Below are 23,730 nucleotides of genomic sequence, written 5' to 3'. Positions count from 1 at the left end.
GTTTGGCCCTGACTTGAAAGAGATTATCTCGGATATCACTGGGGGTAAGGGCCACGCCCTTCCTCAGGATCGGCCTTTCAAGGCGAAAAATAGACCCAATTTTCGTCCCTTTCGTAAAAACGGACCAGCCCAAAGTGCTACGTCCTCTAAGCAAGAGGGTAATACTTCTCAAGCCAAGCCAGCTTGGAGACCAATGCAAGGCTGGAACAAGGGAAAGCAGGCCAAGAAGCCTGCCACTGCTACCAAGACAGCATGAAATATTGGCCCCCGATCCGGGACCGGATCTGGTGGGGGGCAGACTCTCTCTCTTCGCTCAGGCTTGGGCAAGAGATGTTCTGGATCCTTGGGCGCTAGAAATAGTCTCCCAGGGTTATCTTCTGGAATTCAAGGGACTTCCCCCAAGGGGGAGGTTCCACAGGTCTCAGTTGTCTTCAGACCACATAAAAAGACAGGCGTTCTTACATTGTGTAGAAGACCTGTTAAAAATGGGAGTGATTCATCCTGTTCCACTAAGAGAACAAGGGATGGGGTTCTACTCCAATCTGTTCATAGTTCCCAAAAAAGAGGGAACGTTCAGACCAATCTTAGATCTCAAGATCTTAAACAAGTTTCTCAAGGTTCCATCTTTCAAGATGGAAACCATTCGAACTATTCTTCCTTCCATCCAGGAGGGTCAATTCATGACCACGGTGGATTTAAAGGATGCGTATCTACATATTCCTATCCACAAGGAACATCATCGGTTCCTAAGGTTTGCATTCCTGGACAAACATTACCAGTTCGTGGCGCTTCCTTTCGGATTAGCCACTGCTCCAAGGATTTTCACAAAGGTACTAGGCTCCCTTCTAGCGGTGCTAAGACCAAGGGGCATTGCAGTAGTACCTTACCTGGACGACATTCTGATTCAAGCGTCGTCCCTTCCTCAAGCAAAGGCTCACACGGACATTGTCCTGGCCTTTCTCAGATCTCACGGCTGGAAAGTGAACGTGGAAAAGAGTTCTCTATCCCCGTCAACAAGGGTTCCCTTCTTGGGAACAATTATAGACTCTTTAGAAATGAGGATCTTTCTAACAGAGGCCAGAAAAACAAAACTTCTAGACTCTTGTCGGATACTTCATTCCGTTCCTCTTCCTTCCATAGCTCAGTGCATGGAAGTGATCGGGTTGATGGTAGCGGCGATGGACATAGTTCCTTTTGCGCGCATTCATCTAAGACCATTACAACTGTGCATGCTCAGTCAGTGGAATGGGGACTATACAGACTTGTCTCCGAAGATACAAGTAAATCAGAGGACCAGAGACTCACTCCGTTGGTGGCTGTCCCTGGACAATCTGTCTCAAGGGATGACGTTCCGCAGACCAGAGTGGGTCATTGTCACGACCGACGCCAGTCTGATGGGCTGGGGCGCGGTCTGGGGATCCCTGAAAGCTCAGGGTCTTTGGTCTCGGGAAGAATCTCTTCTACCGATAAATATTCTGGAACTGAGAGCGATATTCAATGCTCTCAAGGCCTGGCCTCGGCTAGCGAGGACCAAGTTCATACGGTTTCAATCAGACAACATGACAACTGTTGCGTACATCAACCATCAGGGGGGAACAAGGAGTTCCCTAGCGATGGAAGAAGTGACCAAAATCATTCTATGGGCGGAGTCTCACTCCTGCCACCTGTCTGCTATCCACATCCCAGGAGTGGAAAATTGGGAAGCGGATTTTCTGAGTCGTCAGACATTGCATCCGGGGGAGTGGGAACTCCATCCGGAAATCTTTGCCCAAGTCACTCACCTGTGGGGCATTCCAGACATGGATCTGATGGCCTCTCGTCAGAACTTCAAAGTTCCTTGCTACGGGGCCAGATCCAGGGATCCCAAGGCGGCTCTAGTGGATGCACTAGTAGCACCTTGGACCTTCAAACTAGCTTATGTGTTCCCGCCATTTCCTCTCATCCCCAGGCTGGTAGCCAGGATCAATCAGGAGAGGGCGTCGGTGATCTTGATAGCTCCTGCGTGGCCACGCAGGACTTGGTATGCAGATCTGGTGAATATGTCATCGGCTCCACCTTGGAAGCTACCTTTGAGACGAGACCTTCTTGTTCAGGGTCCGTTCGAACATCCGAATCTGGTTTCACTCCAGCTGACTGCTTGGAGATTGAACGCTTGATTTTATCGAAGCGAGGATTCTCAGATTCTGTTATCGATACTCTTGTTCAGGCCAGAAAGCCTGTAACTAGAAAGATATACCACAAAATTTGGAAAAAATATATCTGTTGGTGTGAATCTAAAGGATTCCCTTGGGACAAGGTTAAGATTCCTAGGATTCTATCCTTCCTTCAAGAAGGATTGGAAAAAGGATTATCTGCTAGTTCCCTGAAGGGACAGATTTCTGCCTTGTCGGTATTACTTCACAAAAAGCTGGCAGCTGTGCCAGATGTTCAAGCCTTTGTTCAGGCTCTGGTTAGAATCAAGCCTGTTTACAAACCTTTGACTCCTCCTTGGAGTCTCAATTTAGTTCTTTCAGTTCTTCAGGGGGTTCCGTTTGAACCCTTACATTCCGTTGATATTAAGTTATTATCTTGGAAAGTTTTGTTTTTAGTTGCGATTTCTTCTGCTAGAAGAGTCTCAGAATTATCTGCTCTGCAGTGTTCTCCTCCTTATCTGGTGTTCCATGCAGATAAGGTGGTTTTACGTACTAAACCTGGTTTTCTTCCAAAAGTTGTTTCTAACAAAAACATTAACCAGGAGATTATCGTACCTTCTCTGTGTCCAAAACCAGTTTCAAAGAAGGAACGTTTGTTGCACAATTTGGATGTTGTTCGCGCTCTAAAATTCTATTTAGATGCTACAAAGGATTTTAGACAAACATCTTCCTTGTTTGTTGTTTATTCAGGTAAAAGGAGAGGTCAAAAAGCAACTTCTACCTCTCTCTCTTTTTGGATTAAAAGCATCATCAGATTGGCTTACGAGACTGCCGGACGGCAGCCTCCCGAAAGAATCACAGCTCATTCCACTAGGGCTGTGGCTTCCACAGGGGCCTTCAAGAACGAGGCTTCTGTTGATCAGATATGTAGGGCAGCGACTTGGTCTTCACTGCACACTTTTACCAAATTTTACAAGTTTGATACTTTTGCTTCTTCTGAGGCTATTTTTGGGAGAAAGGTTTTGCAAGCCGTGGTGCCTTCCATTTAGGTGACCTGATTTGCTCCCTCCCTTCATCCGTGTCCTAAAGCTTTGGTATTGGTTCCCACAAGTAAGGATGACGCCGTGGACCGGACACACCTATGTTGGAGAAAACAGAATTTATGTTTACCTGATAAATTTCTTTCTCCAACGGTGTGTCCGGTCCACGGCCCGCCCTGGTTTTTTAATCAGGTCTGATAATTTATTTTCTTTAACTACAGTCACCACGGTACCATATGGTTTCTCCTATGCAAATATTCCTCCTTAACGTCGGTCGAATGACTGGGGTAGGCGGAGCCTAGGAGGGATCATGTGACCAGCTTTGCTGGGCTCTTTGCCATTTCCTGTTGGGGAAGAGAATATCCCACAAGTAAGGATGACGCCGTGGACCGGACACACCGTTGGAGAAAGAAATTTATCAGGTAAACATAAATTCTGTTTTTTTTGCGGCTGACAGTTGGTTCCGATGTCTTCTCAGTCTTATAAGCGATAATAAGCGGTAATAAGCTTCTGCTCCGGAGCGGAGCCCCGACCCTCTGGGCAGCAGTGGTGCACAATCAAGGGGACAGCTGACAATCAGTCCGGAGCCCAGTAGTGGGTGTCAAGCAGCTAGTTGGAATCATGTGTTTAAAATTTAAAGTAGGGCTGCAACTAACGATTATTTTCATAATCGATTAATCGGCCGATTATTTTTTTCGATTAATCGACTAATCGGATAAAAAGAGAATCAATAATAGTTTTCTATGTTTTAAATAAAATCCACATAATGAGTGTTACAAATATAAACTTCAGACTAAAACTTTACATTAACACAACTGTTTCTTCAATTTTTAAGCAGCAGAGCACAGTTTTATAATTAAACAAAACAAAACCACAAACTGTTTGAAAAGAGGTAAAACTAGAAAGAGTTAGACTATCACTGTTCATAACATTCTGTTATTCACTCTTTCAGAAACTTTGCATTGAAATGCAAAAATCTCAACATGTCCACATGCTTCTGGCTAAGGCTGGTTCTCTGTTTGCAGCTATATTTCCTGCAGCAGAGAAAAGGCTGTTGAGGTGTATAAGTAGGGTTTTGCCAATTTCACCAAAGTGGGATATTTCTACCTTGGCAAGGGGCCTCTCAATAAAGTAACCCTTGACTTCATTCTAACATAAAAATATCTTGAATATCTATATGCAATGGTAAATAACCAGCTATAAGGTTAGGGGAAATATCTAGTCCGCTCTAAAAATAACAGATATATACTTATAAAGGTTGAATCTGGTACATATCACAATTTATTAAAAATATAAAAAAACAATAAAAAACTAAATCAGAAGCGCTAAGGACTGTATATCAATAACAAGACAAAGCCTTACACATTTATTTATACAGTACATTATAATCAGCAATAGCAAGCAATACGCTAATAATTGTGCAAACAGATAATAGTGCACATCAATTTAAATAACGCCCATCAATCTAGGGGCAAGGTGTAAACAGCAAGCTTGGCACTTTATCATGACAAGCATAGTTCCATATCACCAGATTTAATATAAACAATCCAAATGATGACTATTATATCTGGGTTGCACATAAGCCAGGGGTAGTTGTAAACTTATACTGTCCTGAAAAAGTGAAAAGTATATGTCTGTAGATGTCCTTTAGGCTAAGGACATAACCATAAAACACAATACCAAGTGCAGGAGCTCAATGGAGGGAAGCAGCTGGTGTTGTGCACAGACCAACTAATTGCAAACCAACTAATCGATTAATCGATTATGAGATTCTTTGACAACTATTTTCATAATCGATTATTATCGATTATGACGATTAGTTGTTGCAGCTCTAATTTAAAGGGACAGTAACATTTTTTTTGTTTCATTAAAATTCTGATTTGAACTTAGAATTTTTTATTGATTAAGGTTTTTTCCTTTGGAATAAGATAGACCAAGAGGCCCTGCAAACTGTTGCTTGTTCTCTACGTTTAAATACAAATGTTGAGCCTCCTATCCGTTTTTGTTCCTCTTGTATTGAGAGAACATTGCATTACAAGGATAGACTTTTTGATTCTGAGCCTTCATTGTCTAGGGCGGATGTTGTTCAGGAGTCTCCTGTCCAGGATAATCTGCAGCTTTCTCCTCGTACGTCCCAATCTTCTGCAGTGCCCTGTGTTTCGTCTCAGGTTGGGTTTTCCTTGCAGGATATGGCTACCCATATATCCTCTGTAGTATCTGAGGCTTTGTCTGCTTTTCCTATGTTACAGGGGAAGCGCAAGAGGAAGTATAAGGTTTCTGATTCTGTTGCAATTGTGTCTAGTGTTTCTTCTCATAAGTCTGAGGAGGAAGATGCTTCAGTAGCATTTGAGGGTGAGATGTTGGATTCTGATAGTGTAAATCTTTCTTCTGAACCTGAAGTTGTTTCCTTTAGGTTTAAGCTGAGGCTCCTCCGTTTGTTACTCAAGGAGGTTTTGGCTACCGTGGATGATTCTGAGGCGTCAGTCATGGTTATTCCTAAGAAATCTAGTAAACTTAATACGTTTTTTGATGTCCCTTCCTCGGTGGAAGTTTTTCCTATACCAGATCATGTTTCAGATATTATTGCACGAGAATAGGAGAAGCCTGGGATTCCTTTTTCCCCTTCTCCATTTTTTAGGAAAATGTTTCCTATTGCTGATTCTATTAAGGAATCTTGGCAGATGGTTCCTAAGGTGGATGGAGCAGTTTCCACTCTGACCAAGAGGGCCACTATTCCTATTGAGGACAGCTGTTCTTTTAAAGATCCTATGGATAAGAAGTTGGAAGCTTTGCTTAACAAGATTTATGTTCACCAGGGGTATCAATGGCAACCGGCTGCATGTATTGCTACAGTTACTAGTGCGGCGGCATATTAGTTTGATGCATTGTCTGATTTAATTCAGCAAGATGCTCCTCTTGAAGAAATTCAAGATAGAATCAAGGCTTTGAAGTTGGCTAATTCTTTTAATGCAGATGCTTCTCTACAGGCCATCAAGTTGGGAGCTAAAATTTCTGGGTTTGCTATTATAGCTCGCAGAGCTTTATGGATCAAATCCTGGTCTGCAGATGTGTCCTCTAAGTCTAAGCTTTTGTCTATTCCTTACATGGGTAAGACCTTGTTTGGGCCAAGTTTGGCTGAGATTATTTCTGATATTACGGTAGGGAAGGGGCATTCTCTTTCTCAGGATAAAAGAAATAAACAGAAGGGTTGGCAGAGTAATTTTCGTTCCTTTCGTAACTTCTATGGTAAATCTTCCTCTTCTTCCTCCAAGCAGGAACAGTCCAAGCCATCTTGAAAGTCAAATCAGTCTTGGAATAAGGGTAAACAGTCCAGGAAGCCTGTTGCTGACTCAAAATTAGCATGAAGGGTCTGCCCCCGATCTGGGAATGGATCTTATGGGGGGCAGACTCTCTTTCTTCGCTCAAGCTTGGGTTCGAGATGTTCAGGATTCCTGGGTGGTAGATATCGTGTCCCAGGGTTACAAACTGGAGTTCAAGAATTTTCCTCCCAGAGGCAGGTTTCTTCTCTCCAGGTTATCTGTAAACCAGATAAAAGGAGAGGCGTTCTTACGTTGTGTTCAAAATCTTTCCGACATGGGAGTGATAGTTCCGGTTCAGGAAAAGGGTCTGGGTTTTTATTCCAATCTCTTTGTCGCACCCAAAAAGGAGGGAACTTTCAGACCTATTTTAGATCTCAAGAGTGTAAACAAGTTTCTCTGGGTTCCGTCTTTCAAGATGGAAACTATTCGTTCCATTCTTCCTTTGGTTCAGGAAGGGTCAGTTCATGACCACAGTGGATCTAAAGGATGCGTATCTGCATATTTCCATTCACAGGGATCATCACAGGTTCCTAAGATTTGCATTTCTAGACAAACCTTTTCAGCTTGTTGCTCTTCTTTTTGGTCTGGCAACAGCTCCCAGAATTTTTTCTAAGGTCCTGGGAGCATTGTTGGCGGTGCTTCGATTGAAGGGTGTTGCAGTGGCTCCTTATCTGGACGACATTCTAGTTCAGGCTCCATCTTTTCAACTAGCAAACTCCCACAGGGAGTTGTTGTTCTGCGCTTCCACGGTTGGAAGGTGAATTTAGGAAAAAGTTCCTTAATGCCGGCTACAAGATTGGTATTTTTGGGGACCATTATAGATTCTCTAGAGATGAAAATTTTTCTGACAGAAGCAAGAAAGTCAAAGATTTTCAATACGTGTCTTGCTCTTCAGTAGTTTCCTTGGCCGTCAGTGGCTCAGTGCATGGAAGTTATTGGTCTGATGGTTTCAGTCATGGACATCATTCCGTTTGCTCGGTTCCATCTCAGACCTCTGCAGTTATGCTTGTTCAGACAGTGGAACGGGGATTATGCGGATCTATCTACAAAGATTGTTCTAGATCAGATGTCCAGAGATTCTCTTCCTTGGTGGTTGTCTCAGGATCTTCTCTCTCAGGGAACTTGCTTTCGCAGACCTGCCTGGGTGATTGTATCCACAAATGCCAGTTTGCTGGGCTAGGGTGCTGTCTGGGGTTCATTAAGGGCTCAGGGTCTATGGACTCGGGAGGAGTCGGTTCTTCCAATAAATGTTTTGGAACTGAGATCCATTTTCAATGCTCTTCTAGCCTGGCCTCAGATAGCTTCAACCCAGTTTATCAGGTTTCAGTCGGACAACATAACGTCAGTGGCTTACATCAATCATCAGGGAGGAACTCTGAGTTCCTTGGCCATGACAGAGGTAGCCAAGATTATTCAGTGGGCAGAAGTTCACAACTGTTATCTGTCTGCTATCCACATTCCAGGGGTGGACAATTGGGAAGCAGATTTTCTGAGCAGACAGACTTTTCATCCAGGGGAGTGGGAACTTCATCCAGAGATATTTTCCAGCTTGATTCTCAGTTGGGGGCAGCCAGAGTTGGATCTCATGGCATCTTGTCAGAATGCCAAGCTCCCGAGGTACGGTTGAGGTCAAAGGATTCTCTGGCTGTTCTGATAGATGCTCTGGCAGTTCCTTAGACTTTCAGTCTGGCATATGTGTTCCCTCTGTTTGCTCTTCTTCCTCAGGTCATTGCTCGGGTCAAACAAGAGAGGGCATCAGTGATTCTCATTGCTCTGGCATGGCCTCGCAGAATCTGGTTTGCAGATCTGGTGGATATGTCTTCCCTTCCACCTTGGTGTCTTCCATTAAGGAAGGACCTGCTTCTGCAGGGTCCCTTTCTTCATCCAAATCTCGTTGCTCTGAAGCTGACTGCTTGGAGATTAAACGCTTGATTCTTTCTAAACGTGGTCAGTCATTGAGACTATGATTCAGGCTCGTAAGCCTGTGACTAGGAAGATTTTTTATAAGATTTGGCATAAATATTTGTATTGGTGTGAATCTAAAGGCTATTTGTGGAGTAGTTAGGATTCCTAGGATTTTGTCTTTTCTCCAGGAGGGTTTGGAGAAAGGTTTATCTGCTAGTACCCTGAAGGGTCAAATTTCTGCTTCATCCATTTTATTGCACAAGCGCCTGGCGGATGTGCCAGATGTTCCTTCTGTCAGACCTTGGTTAGAATTCAGCGTATGTTTTAGTCTACTACTCCACCTTGGAGTCTTAATTTGGTTCTTAGAGTCCTTCAACAGGCTCCGTTTGAACCTATGCATTCTTTGGATATTAAGATGTTATCTTGGAAGGTTTTTTTTTTCTGGTGGCTATTTCTTCGGATCGAAGAGTTTCGGAGCTTTCAGCCTTACAGTATGAATTGCCTTTTCTTATTTTTCACTCTGATAAGGTAGTTCTGCGTACTGCCTTGGGTTTTCTTCCCAAGGTTGTTTCTGATAAGAATATTAATCAAGAGATTGTTGTTCCTCCTTTGTATCCTAATCCTTCTCATAAGCAGCGTTTGTTGCACAACCTGAATGTGGTTCATACATTGAAATATTATTTGCAGGTGACTAAGGATTTTCGCCAGTCTCCTTCTTTATTTGTTGTTTTTTCTAGGAAGCGTAAGGGTAAGAAAGCTATGGCTACTTCTCTTTCTTGTTGGTTGAGAAGTGTTATTCGCTTGGCATATGAGACTGCTGGTCAGCAGTCTCCTGAGAGAATCATGGCTCATTCCACGAGGGCTGTTTAATCTTCTTGGGCTTTCAAAATTGGAGCTTCTGTAGATTAGCTTTGCAAGGCTGTGACTTGTTCATCTTTGCATACTTTTTCTAAATTTTACAAATTTGATACTTTTGCTTCAGCAGAGACTTTTGGGAGAAAGGTTCCTCAAGCAGTGGTGCCTTTTGTTTAGGTTAATTGTCTTGTCCCTCCCTTATGATCCGTGTCCTCTAGCTTGGGTATTGGTTCCCAACAGTAAAGATGATCCGTGGACTCACCGTGTCATTAGAAAGAAAACATAATTTATTCTTACCTGAAAAATGTATTTCTTTCTTGACACGGTGAGTCCACGGCCTGCCATGAGTCCATCCGGAGGTGTTCTCCAGGATAACTCTCAATTGGGGGATACCAGAGTTGGATCTGATGGTGTTTCGGCAGAACGTCAAGCTTCCAAGGTACGGTTCCGTCTAGCTTATCTGTTTCCTCCATTTGCACTCCTTCCTCGGGTCATTGCTTGCATCAAACAGGAGAGAGCATCAGTAATTCTTATAACTCCTGCATGGCCTCGCAGGATCTGGTATGCAGATCTAGTGAAGATGTCATCTCCGCCACCTTGGAGGTTGCCTCTGAGGAAGGACCTTCTTACTAAGGGTCCATTCCTCCATCCAAATCTTGTTTCTCTGAAGCTGACTGCTTGGGGATTGAACGCTTATTTCTGACTAAGCGTGGTTTTTCTGAGTCAGTTATTGAGACCATGATCCAGGCTCGCAAGCCTGTTAATAGAAAAATGTACCATAAGGTATGGAGTAAATACCTTTATTGGTGTGAATCTAAGGGCTACTCTTGGAGTAGGGTCAGGATTCCTAGAATTTTGTCTCTTCTCCTCCAGGAAGGTTTGGAGAAAGGGTTGTCAGTTCTCTGAAGAGTCAGATTTCTGCATTATCTATTCTGTTACATAAGCGTTTGGCGGTTGTACCAGATGTTCAATCCTTTTGTCAGGCCTTGGTCAGAATCAGGCCTGTGTTTAAATCTTACTCCTCCTTAGTGTCTTAACCTTGTTCTTTTGCAGCAGGCTCCGTTTGAGACAATGCATTCCATAGATATTAAGTTGTTATCTTGGAAGGTTATGTTTCTTGTTGCTATCTCTTCTGCTTGGAGAGTTTCGGAACTTTCCGCTTTGCAGTGTGATTCGCATTACCTTATCTTTCATGTGGATAAGGTGGTTCTTCGTACTGGGTTGGGATTTCTCCCTAAAGTGGTTTCGATTAGAAATTTTAATCAGGAAAATGTTGTTCCTTCTCTCTGTCCCAATCCTTCTCATGAGGAGCCTATGTTGCACAACTTGTATGTTGTGCGTGCTCTAAAAATTCTATTTACAGGCCACTAAGGATTTTTGCCAGTCTTATGCCCTTTTTATTTGTTTCTCAAGAAAGGGTAAAGGTCAGAAGGCTACTGCGACTTCTTTCTTTCTGGTTGAGAAGTATGATTCGTTTTGCTTATGAGACTGCTGGTCAGCAGCCTCCTGAGAGAATTACGGCTCATTCCACAAAGGCTGTCTCGTCTTCTTGGGCTTTCAAAAATGAAGCTTTTGTGGAACAGATCTGCAAGGCTGCAACTTGGTCCTCTCTGCACACTTTTTCCAAATTTTATAAGTTTGATAATTTTTCCTCGGCTCAGGCCTCTTTTGGGAGGAAGGCTCTCCAAGCGGTGGTGCCTTCTGTTAGGTCTGCCTGTCTTGTTCTCCCGCCCTGTTTATTCTGTGTCCTCTAGCTTGGGTATTGGTTCCCACTAGTAATTGAATGACGTTGTGGACTTTCCATATCTTAGGAAAGAAAACTAAATTTATGCTTACCTGATAAATGTCTTTCTTTCCGAATATGGAGAGTCCACGACCCCACCCTTAAAGGGACACTGAACCCAAATTTTTAGCTACTTTCTAATTTACTCCTACTTCATTCTCTTGGTATCTTTATTTGAAATGTAAGTTTAGATGCCGGCCCATTTTTGGTGAACAACCTGGGTTGTTCTTGCTAATTGGTGGATAAATTCATCCACCAATAAAAGTGCTGTCCAGAGGACTGAACAAAAAAAAAGCGTAGATGCCTTCTTTTTCAAATAAAGATAGCAAGAGAACAAAGAAAAATTGATAATAGCAGTAAATTAGAAAGTTGCTTAAAATTGCATGCTCTATCTGAATCACAAAAGAAAACATTTGGGTTCAGTGTCCCTTTTAATTAATACAGTTAAGACAGTTTATTTTTGTCTAAACCTCGGGCACCTTTACACCTTTGTGGTGTTTCTTTTTCCATTTCCCTTTGGTCGAATGATTGTGGGTAGGGGAGTGACACTTAACAGCTTTGCTGTGATGCTCTTTGCCGCCGCCTCCTGCTGGCCAGAAGTGATATTCCCACTAGTAATTGAATGACGTTGTGGACTCTCCATATCCGGAAAGAAATTTATAAGGTAAGCATACATTTTATTTTTTTTCTTCCTTGGAGTCTAAATTTGGTATGATAGACTTTGCATGTTCCTCCTTTTGAGCCTATGCATTCTTTGGACATTAAATTACTTTCTTGGAAAGTGTTATTTTTTCTTGGCAATCTCTTCTGTTAGAAGAGTTTCTGAATTATCTGCTCTCTTGTGATTCTCCTTATCTGATTTTCCATCAAGATAAAACTGTTTTGCGGACTTAGTTTAAATTTTTGCCGAAAGTTGTTCATTCTAACAACATTAATAGGGAAATTATTGTTCCTTCCATGTGTCCTAATCCTAAGAATACTCTTGAAAGATCTTTACATTATTTACATGTGGTAAGAGCTTTGAAATATTATGTTGATGCTACTAAATATTTCAGAAAGACTTCTAGTCTATTTTGTCATGTTTTCTGGTTCTAGAAAAGGTCAGACAGCCTCTGCCATTTCTTTGGCATCTTATTTGAAACTTCTGATTCACAAAGCTTTTTTGGAGGCGGGACAGTCTCCACCTCAAAAAATAACAGCTCATTTTACAAGATCAGCTGCCACATCTTGGGCTTTCAAGAATGAAGCTTCAGTTTATCAAATCTGCAAAGCAGCCACTTGGTCTTCTTTGTATACCTTTACTAAATGTTACCATTTTGATGTTTTTGCTTCTTTGGAAGCATCTTTTGGTAGAAACGTTCTTCAGGCAGCTGTCTAAGTTTGATTCTAGTGCCCATTATTTCAGGGTTTTTTTTATAAAAATTTAAATTTTTTGGGATTTAATTTCTCAGCGGAAATAGCTGTTTTTATTTTACAACATAACCTCTTTGATGGAAAGGATTGCAAGCTGCACTATAGATGGATGATTAAAACAACAATTTATTAGTTACAATTTAAAAATGTTAGCACACATCATAGTAATTACACCCAAGCACACAGGAGAGGCTGCTCTCCGACGCGTTTCCTGCTACAAAAAGCACTTCATCAGGGAGTGATGAAGTGCTTTTTGTAGCAGGAAACGCGTCGGAGAGCAGCCTCTCCTGTGTGCTTGGGTGTAATTACTATGATGTGTGCTAACATTTTTAAATTGTAACTAATAAATTGTTGTTTTAATCATCCATCTATAGTGCAGCTTGCAATCCTTTCCATCAAAGAGGTTATGTTGTTCGTTATTTCAGCGCTGGGAAATCGCTGTACTGAAAGGATTGTGCATCCAGCCTAGTCTCTGAGGTGATAGTGCAAGTGTAAGTGTTGCTGGTAACGTGCAATCAATCGAGCTGAACACCAGGTGCGTTCAGCGTTCCAAACACAAGGAAAGTAACAGAGTTTGCTAGTATCACGCTTCCCCTCCCTGCAGTGAGTAGGACCGACAGGACGAATAGTCTGAAGTTACAAGGTATTGTCCGGTGTGGGGGTAAATTGCCTGAATTCTGTGAAGAGCGTGTTTGTGCTTTGTGCTTTGTGATAAAGAGAAAAGAAAATTTTGCCATAGACTGTACTTGTGATTTAATATAACAGTGAATTTATACCTGCTGTTTCATACGCTCTATTTGCTCACTTACACCTTGAAATTTCTCTACTGAAACGTCACTTACATTGTGTATACCAGGTTATGATACGAATCAAGAGTTGAAAGTGAAGTCATCTATCTTTTTTCATGCACACAGCATATATATACTATTCAGAATCACTGTACGCTTGCACATAAATATCACTCAGAGTGAACCTAGAGACCAATACCGTTTTGCCGAAAATGGTGTATTGTGGAATTTTTGTATGAATGTTGATGCTGTTTTTATTTTATCCCTCCCTCTATTGTTACTCGTGGACTTCCACATCTTAGGTATTATATCCCATCAGTAATAAGCTCAAGGACTCTTGCCACCTATATCAAAGAAAACATAATTTATGTAAGAACGTACCTGATTCATTTCTTTCATGGTGGCAAGAATCCACGAGACCCACCCATTTTTTGGAGGGTTATGATTTTTTTTGTATAAAGCACATTATTCATCCTGTTCCTCTTTTTTATGCTTTTACTCCTCACTAACTTGGTTATACGTTAAACTGAGGAATGAGTGAGGTAGGAGGTGTATTTATCGGCATTTGAGGTTTGGGAAACTTTGTCCCCTCCTGGTAGGAATTTATATCCCATCAGTAACAAGCTCGTGGACTCTCGCCACATGAAAGAAATTAATTTATCTGGTAAGTTTTTACATAAATTGTTTTTTTCATAAGATTTTGAGAGCCAGTACATGATTCCTTAGTCATTTTTTGCATCTAGCAAAGAGTATGGTAAAACTTGAGTACTGATCTACACATCGCTTTAAAGAGGTTCTCAAACTGATGTGAGATCCGATATCCCCCTCAGAGACCTGGGAATAGGACAGAGCGGTGTAAAGGACTACATTGGCAGTGAGAGTGAATCTCCCTCATGTGTTTGTCACTTGCCTGCCACAGGTGTTGCTGGGACTGGTCCTACAGCCTCCTCCTTTTGGTTCACCAAAGTACTCCTTCCTTAGATCCTTTGTTAGTGCATACTGCACAAGATGGGCTCTTCTACTGGAAACAGGTCCCCTGCAACTTTGTAAGCACATTATAGAAGAATGCTGACTTGGTACTTGCACTCACATAACCCTCCGGCTATTAGCATAAACATGTACACATTATTCACATAGCTAAGGGACATAATTACCTACACCAGATACCACATACAGTAAAATTGAAGTACTGTCTCTTTAAATTTCAGCTAGAACATACATTTTAAACAACATTCCAATTTACTTCTATTATAAATGTTGCTTCATTCTCTTGTTTTCCTTTCTTGAAGGAGCAGCAATGCAGTGCTGGGAGCCAACTAAAGAGGCATATATGTGTAGCCACTAATCACCTTCTAGCTCTCAGCTCTTAATCCTATCTTGTTTTTTCAATAAAGGATACCAAAAGAAGTAAATTGGAAAGTTGCTTAAAATGGTATGCCTTATAGAAATCCTGAAAGAACATTTTTTGCCGTTTCAGGTTCCTTTAACTTGGATGTAATTTGGCCCTTAAAAATGTTATCTTCAAGCCACTATATAATTTAGAATTTCTTCTTCCTTGTTTATCCATTTCTCATGTCCCCCGCAAATGACAGAAAGCTACTGCAATCACCTTGGCATCTTGGCTTTGCTTAGTATTCCTAGGTACAGTGATGTCTCCCTCTGCATGAATTACTGCTCATTCTACCATAGTAGTCTCCACTTCTTGGGTTTTTAGAAATGAAGCTTCCATTGAACAGAGGTTCAAGGCACCTACTTAATCATCTTTTCATACCTTTACCAAATTCTATCATTTTGACACGTTTGTCTCTTCTGAGGCTGCTTTTAGTAGGAAAGTTCTGCGGGTCACAGTGCCTGTCTAGTACCTCTACCGTTGCCTCCCTATTTCACGGTGGTCACGTGGACTTAATAGCTTGGGTATAGGATCTCACATTTGATTGCTCTTGGACTTTTCACCATCTTATGAACAAAATCAAAATTTATGCTTATCTAAATGTATTTCTGTAATGATGGTGAGAGTATTCGAGACCCGCCCTTGTTTTTCTCCATAACAGTTGGCGGCAGTACCAGTTTGCATTTCTTTTAACCTGCTAGTACTGAATACTCTCAACATGTGGAAACAGATTTATAATTATTTAATAATCAATCGTCTCCTTACTCATAATCACATAAAACTCTGTGAAACCTATGTATCCTAATAGTATATGTTCCTTTCCTTTACCCCTCTCTGCATTATTTTGTGCTTTAACAGAGCAAACGCATCTTTTTATTTGTTGGTGATTTTGTTGTTACACGATCAAGTTGGTTGTAGTAGTGATAGATATGATGGTGGGAAGGGACATGTGCATATACTTTTGTGTTAATTACACTTATAAATGGATACTGGTATGGAAAAAGCAATTCAGTATTGCAATTATACACTTGTAATTATGGTTCATACATTTTTGTTTTGTTTTGTTTTTTACAGATTTTATTTTGGAAAATTAAAAACTAAATTAAATGTTTTTTGTGGAACTTTTTGTTTAAATACCTTTTTTTTTACCTTTCAGATACGAGAGCAGAACTTACAAGACATTAAAACAGCTGGCCCTCAATCACAAGTTCTATGTGGAGGTGTTGTGGAACGAAGTGTTGTACAGGTCAGTGACAAGAATGATATATTTAACTTGAATGGGGGGGGGAATCTATTTTTCTAATTTTTACTAACCTTATCCATTACTTGACAGAAACTATCTGTGTATAAGGTAAGTGGTAAGGCAGCTTCATTCTCTTTGCAAATGTACATAGGTTTAACAATAGAAATAAAAAGGCTTCAGTGTGTGGTATAAGCATGTAAGTGACAAATGCTTCTTGCGCCATCGCTGAATGCCCTGCATGAACGCTTTTACCCCATCCTTATTGATAAGAGCCAGTAGGATACTTCAAAATATAGGTTGTTGCAGAAAAAAAATGCACTCTCTTAATATTTTCACTCTCTAATTTTTTATTTTTTTTTAAACTATAATGGCCCTTTAAGCCAGAGGTCGACAACTCTGTTTAAAATTTAGTTGCCAGACATAGGCTTGTTGAGCCATGCTTTAAGCAGATACACCCAGCTGTTTATGTAGTGCTTGGGAAAGACATAATAGGGAAAAACTTTTTACAAGTAATTAGAGGGAAAAACAGTGTTGTATAATGCAAACATAATACCCATACCTGTTCAATCTCACAGATCTTCACATTTCTTTCCTATGTATTTTGATATCCTTTAAATGTGGAAAGCTTACAGGGACAATAAAAAATAAAAATAAACTTGTATGATTTAGATATTGCATGTAATATCTTTCCAATTTACTTCTATTATCAAAAATGCTTTGTTCTGTTATCCTTTATTAGAGTAAATCTAGGAAGGCTCATAAGAGATCAGGAGCGTGAGCATGTCTTTAGTACTCTGACAGCAGCGTTTGAAACTATGTATAACACTGCTACAAACAATGTTGCAAAACACTGCTGCTATTGAGTACTAAAGACACATTCACACTCTCGAGCTCTTAAGAGCCTACCTAGATTTACTATTAAAGGTGTTAAACAATGGGAGCTGCCATGTTCTAACTTAGGTTATATTCTCTGGATTGGCCAATTAGGGACAGTTATAAGTAAGTCAGTAGAGTGTGTAGTCAATGGCTGTGTGGAACAGTTTTCTATACTTAGGTTTCTAACAGGAACTGAAAAGCTCACAATTTCCGAATGGAATTACAGGAAAAGGGGACAAAATAAAACGTATATTGCAGACGTTTTTTATATATACGATTTATCATTTTATATTACCATCTCAAAGTGTTTAATGTTCCTTTTAATAAAGGCTATCAAGAGAAGTAAGCAATTTTGCTAAAAGAAGAAAATTGGAAAGTTAAGTTGTATACTGTATAGCTGAATCATGAAAGTTTTATTATGACTTTACTTTCACTTTCCTATAGCACTATGTGCTGATTTTTTTTTTTTTTATGCAAGTCTGAAATGAACATTGAGATCAAAATTAAACTTACTAAATAAATTAATACATTTTTATCACATTTTACCTCTTTCCTGGTATCCTTTTGTTGAAACTTAGCTCCTTTCCATGAGTTTTGTTTGCAGACGTTTTGTAATTCAGAGCTTATTTGGGGATATATACTATCAATTTATAAATAAAATTACTGTAATATACCTTTAAGGTAAACCTTATGATTTTATTTAGAATTTTACAGTGCAAAATTGTTTTGTTTTTTTAAACAATATACATTTTACACACCCTCTTTTTAGATGCATCAAAGGAAAATGTCCCTTTTTAAGATGTTTAAATTGATATAGTAACAGAAAATTTATTTATGTATAACTGTTTTGCGTTTGTATCACCATCCGTAATGCAGGTTTGGATGTATCCATAAGTGAGAGATCTAAAAAGCTGATTTGTATGTGAGTCTATTCACATGTGGGATTATACTCCTTCCACTAAGAGGAGACAAATCACCCCTACATACCTAAACTTTGATTATTATTTTTTTTATTCCATAATCCCTGTCACATATTTGTCTCCTTGATTCAGCTGAAAAATTGAATTGCTGATCTACAAGATATAGAAAGGGATTCTCCACCTACTTGAGACTTAATTTCCTCCTCAGAGAGTCTATAAACACGACAGTGGTCGACAGGATTTTTTAAGGCAGGTAGTGAAAAGCTTCTTCCGGTGTGAAGATGTCACAGGCCTCCTAGGTGAAATTTCCACCACTCTCCTGGTCTACAAAGCGGTGCTCCTTGAATGCAGATGTTGTGCTTAGAGTGGCTGCGCATTATCAGATCTTTGGTACTATGCTTGCACTGCCTCAGATGGTCTTGTTTACTGGATATGTTCTTCTTGAACTGGGGTGCTGAAGGCTAAGTACCTCAAAGCCCATTGGCTATGCACATGATCATGAACACATGGTTCACATAGCCTGGTGACAAATATTTACACACTACACAACCTCCTGACCACTATAAGGAGGCAAAGGATACTCCAGCACAACAAAACATTAAATTCTTCCCACTTCCACTGAATACTGTAATTTCTTTTGCCTTTTGAGTGAGGTGAAAGCTTTGAATTGTTGATCTACTTATCGTTAAGAGGGGTTCTCTAACTGATCTGAGGCCCATTTCATTCTCGCAGTTCCTAAGGCGTTTCCAGTCACAGTTTAGGATTTTGCCTCAGTGAGAAATGTCACAGGCCTCCCAGGTGAAATGTGGATTCATTCACTAATCCTCTGTGTTGTAGAATATGAAAGATCCTTAGCATTTTGCTTGCACTACCTAGGATGAGCTTGTCTACTGGAAGTAAGTTGATGCTGCTGGATGAAGGTGCGGTTGGGTATATACTTTGCACATCTATAGCCCAGTTTATTAAGATCAACATGTTAACGTTTCACATAGTATGGGGACATACACCTTATATTAGTAGTTTTGGGCACTTACTATGTCGTCAAATTTAGAGCAGTCATCTTTAGTGCGCTCAGATGTTACTACTGAGGTATATACAGTCTATCTTTCGTGTAAGTGGCAAGAGTCCATGAGCTAGTGATGTATGGAATATACATTCCTACCAGGAGGGGGCAAAGTTTCCCAAACCTCAAAATGCCTATAAATACACCTCCCACCTCACTCCTCAGTTTTACAAACTTTGCCTCCTTGTGGAGGTGGTGAAGCAAGATGTGCTTGATTTTCTTCTGTGAAAGGCGCTTCTAAGCATTTTGAAGCCCAATTCCTCTCTAAGTACAGTGTTTGTCTGAGGGATGTGAATGGAGTATTGCCTGACACCATGTTTTCGCCTTTGGGAAATCTATTCTAAGGCTCTCTGTAAATCGGTCGCAGGGATTCATCTGCTGCCTCCCTTTACAGATCGACATTATACTCCTCTACCATTACCTCTGCTGATATATTTCAGTACTGGTTTGGCTGTCTGCTATATGTAGATGGGTGTCTTACACGGTAAGTATATACTTTTATTAAAGACACTCTCAGCTATGGATTAGGCACTTTTTAAGTAAAGTTGTTATATATTGTTTGTATACATGCCTTGAGTCAGTAATTCAGTGCTCTTTTTTAGCGACTTTATTTGTGGTTAAATATTTCTCAAGGTTGGTAGAGTCTGTGAAACATACAGGTTTTTTTTTGGAGCTAGTAATTTATTTATAAATTAGGATGCTAAGTATTATGTTAGTCTCATGGAATGTTGATAATCACATTTTATGCAGCTATAATAGATGTATCCATTAGGCTTTATTTTGGTATATTTAGTTTTTTTGTATATACAATCAAAATTCTTACCTGCTTTTTAGAGTGATAGGTGTTTTAGAAATCCTCTTCAGCTTTGCATGTCGCACATGTGATGATGCTATTTATGTCATAGGGTGACGTGTCGTCATTGTGTGCCATTTTTTTGGCGCCAAAAAAAATCCCGCCAAAATTGCTTTTATAAGCTCTCCCCGAGCTCATTCAGTGTTCTCAGTAAACACTTGGAGAACTTTCATGCAGCATTTTATGAATCAGTTTTCTTTTTTTATAATTGTTTTCGTTCTGTTTACCATTCTCTCAAGCCTGTTCTATATTTATCATAAATAGGAGCATGGATATAAATTTGCAGAATTATTTTTTTAATTTTTTTTCTAATTTTGTTTTTTTGCAATTATGTCTCAAACTAAACCTGCCTCTGTTACCATAGGATTTGAGCTGCTTAAACAGGTATTTAACAAAGCTAAGTATGCATGTTGTAATTAAGCTGATCTAAATTATTCAACTCTATTATGTGGCTCTTGTTTAACAAATTGTTAAATATATCTGAGTACTAATACACACACTGTTATTCTTTTTCAGTCTAAATATACATAGCATTACTGCAGAAATGTAAGATTTTATTGGTACAGCTAAAGACAACACAATGACTGCTATTTTGCCTTCAAATAAATGTACAGGTAGCCCTCAGTTTACGCCGGGGTTAGGTTCCAGAAGGAATGGTTGTAAATCGAAACCGTTGTAAATTGAAACCCAGTTTTATAAAGTAGGTCAGTGGGAAGTGAGGGAGATAGGTTCCAGGCCCCTCTCAAAATTGTCATAAGTAACACCTAATACATTATTTTTAAAGCTTTGAACAGCATTATAAACCTAATAAAATAATCACACAACACAGACTTCACTTGCATTTTTCTGCGAACAGCTCTTTCTATGCATTCCAAACTGGACTGATTTATAGACAGGAAGATCTTGTTCCTTTGAAATCTGCTCGATAGCTCAGGTCTGGTTAAACTGATTAATTTCAGCTTGCTTGGCTTTGTTGCAACACAAGCGGACAGCTCAACCTACTGGCTATTTTGATAAATGCACTGCTTCTCAATGCTTTTCAATAGCAGTCACATGACTGGGAAAAAAGGTTATTATTCTGAAACGGTGTTAAGTGAACCGTTGTAAAACGAGGGCCACCTAGTGGTTTTTGCAACATTTTCCTAAACTTAGTGAATTAAGTTCTGACCTTTAGCATACTGACGTATTCTCTACTGATGGGTTCTCCTCTGATTCAGAGGATGCCACATTAGAGACTTATATAGAAAAAAACTTTTTTATTTAAGTTAGAATATATTCGTTGTCTTTTAAGGAAGTTTTGTTTACTTTGGGTATTGAGGAATCTAAATCTCCTGATGATAAACTAGTATTTGTCTAAATTCTGTATCTAAGACTACTGTTATTACTCCTGAAGTATTTACTATTCCTGACACTATCTCTTATGTGATTGCTAAATAATGGTCTAAGCCTGGTACCTCTTTTAACCCTTCTTCTAGGTTTAACAAATTGTATCCTTTTACCTGTAGCCAAGGATCCTTTAGATAGGAAGCTTAAATCTTATCCAAGAAGGGCGTATTTACATTCCGGCTATATTCTTAGACCTATTATGGCTGATGTTACTGTGGCTTCTACTTTTTGGTTGGACAGCTTAGCACCGCAGTTGTCTTCAGATTCTGAGTTATCTAACATTGTTTTACTTCAACATGCAAATCATTTTATTTATGATGCTATTTTATTTAGGATGCTAGGAAGATCAATGTCAAATCCATGTCTTTAGCCATTCTAATTAGAAGAGCTTTATGGCTTAAATCTTGGAATGCTGACATGGTGTATAAAACTAGATTATGTCTCTTTTCAAGGTAAAGATCTTTTTGGTTCACAATTGGATTCTATTATTTCCACTGTTACTGGGGGTAAGGTAGTTTTTCTGCCCCAAGACAAGAAATCTAAGGGTAGATTTAAAGCTCCCAATCATTTTCGTTCCTTTCGTTAGAATAGAGAACAGAAAACAACTCCTTCCCCTAAGACCTCTGGCTCTAATTGGAGACCATCTCCGAATTGGAATAAATCTAAGCCTTATAAGAAACCAAATCCTGCCCCTAAACCTATATGAAGGTGCGGCCCTCAAGCCAGTTCTTCTGGTAGGGGGCATACTAAAACTATTTCAAAGAGTTTGGACAGACTCTGTCCAGAATCAGTGGATTCAGAATATAATTTCTTTAGCAGTGTCAAATAGGATTCAAAATAAGACTTCCTTTGGGATGATTCTTTCTTACCCATGTATCAAAAACCCCAGTAAAAGCTCAAGTCTTTTTGATATGTGTTTCAGATCTAGAACTTTCAGGGGTCATTTTTCCCAGTTCTACAGCAGGAACAAGGATTGAGGTTTTTATTCAAATCTATTCATTGTACCTATGAAGGAAAATTCTTTCAGACCTATTTTGGATCTGAAAACTTTAAATGGTTTTGTAAGAGTCCCAACTTTCAAGATTGTGACTATAAAGACTATTCTGCCTTTTGTTCAGCAAGGTCACTTCATATCCACAATAGACTTACAGGACGTTTACCTTCACAATCAGATTCATCCGAATCGCAATCGTTTTCTGAGATTCTCTTTTCTAGACAAGGATTACCAATTTGTCGCTCTTCCGTTTGGCCTTGCAACAGCACCAAAAATATTCTTAATAGTTTTAGGTTCCCTTCTATCTGTAATCAGAGAGCAGGGTATTGCGGTGTTTCCTTATTTGGACGATATCTTGGTACTAGCTCAATCTTTTCATTTAGCAGAATCTAATGTTGTTTCTTCAAAGACATTGTTGGAGGATCAATTTACAAAAGAGTTTAATTCCTCAGACAAGAGTCACCTTTTGTAGGTTTCCACATAGATTCAGTGTCCATGACTCTCTCTGAGAGACAAGAAACAAATGAAGTTTGTTTCTCCAACATAGGTGTGTCCGGTCCACGGCGTCATCCTTACTTGTGGGATATTCTCTTCCCCAACAGGAAATGGCAAAGAGCCCAGCAAAGCTGGTCACATGATCCCTCCTAGGCTCCGCCTACCCCAGTCATTCTCTTTGCCGTTGTACAGGCAACATCTCCACGGAGATGGCTTAGAGTTTTTTAGTGTTTAACTGTAGTTTTTATTATTCAATCAAGAGTTTGTTATTTTGAAATAGTGCTGGTATGTACTATTTACTCAGAAACAGAAAAGAGATGAAGATTTCTGTTTGTATGAGGAAAATGATTTTAGCAACCGTCACTAAAATCCATGGCTGTTCCACACAGGACTGTTGAGAGCAATTAACTTCAGTTGGGGGAACAGTGAGCAGTCTCTTGCTGCTTGAGGTATGACACATTCTAACAAGACGATGTAATGCTGGAAGCTGTCATTTTCCCTATGGGATCCGGTAAGCCATGTTTATTACGATCGTAAATAAGGGCTTCACAAGGGCTTATTAAGACTGTAGACTTTTTTTGGGCTAAATCGATTCATTATTAACACATATTTAGCCTTGAGGAATCATTTTATTTGGGTATTTTGCTATAATGATATCGGCAGGCACTGTTTTAGACACCTTATTCTTTAGGGACTTTCCCAAAGCATAGGCAGAGCCTCATTTTCGCGCCGGTGTTGCGCACTTGTTTTTGAGAGGCATGGCATGCAGTCGCATGTGAGAGGAGCTCTGATACTTAGAAAGACTTTCTGAAGGCGTCATTTGGTATCGTATTCCCCTTTGGGCTTGGTTGGGTCTCAGCAAAGCAGATACCAGGGACTGTAAAGGGGTTAAAGTTCAAAACGGCTCCGGTTCCGTTATTTTAAGGGTTAAAGCTTCCAAATTTGGTGTGCAATACTTTTAAGGCTTTAAGACACTGTGGTGAAAATTTGGTGAATTTTGAACAATTCCTTCATGTTTTTTCGCAATTTACTCCTTACTATGCAACAATTAACGGCTGTAATGGATAATTCTGTCAAAAACATTTTAGCCAAAATGAACACTTATCAGCGTAAGCGCGACTGCTCTGTTTTAGATACTGAAGAGCATGACGACGCTGATAATAATGTTTCTGAAGGGCCCCTAACCCAGTCTGATGGGGCCAGGGAGGTTTTGTCTGAGGGAGAAATTACTGATTCAGGGAACATTTCTCAACAAGCTGAACCTGATGTGACTA

General features: G+C 39.9%; 1 protein-coding gene across 1 annotated transcript in view; it reads left to right on the top strand.

Annotated features, from left to right (window-relative positions):
* Nucleotides 1-23,730, top strand: part of ADD1 (adducin 1) — a 648,507-nt gene that overhangs the window by 348,690 nt on the left and 276,087 nt on the right. The window contains exons 14-15 of the mRNA XM_053700307.1: nucleotides 15,783-15,872; nucleotides 15,960-15,977. Of these exons, the coding sequence (XP_053556282.1) occupies nucleotides 15,783-15,872; nucleotides 15,960-15,977 (108 nt within the window). The remainder of the gene's footprint in view (nucleotides 1-15,782; nucleotides 15,873-15,959; nucleotides 15,978-23,730) is intronic.

Source organism: Bombina bombina, chromosome 2, assembly GCF_027579735.1.
Source record: "Bombina bombina isolate aBomBom1 chromosome 2, aBomBom1.pri, whole genome shotgun sequence".
NCBI classification, from domain to species: Eukaryota; Metazoa; Chordata; class Amphibia; order Anura; family Bombinatoridae; genus Bombina; species Bombina bombina.
The sequence above is the reverse complement of the archived record's forward strand: the minus strand, read 5'-3'. Positions and strand labels throughout refer to the sequence as shown.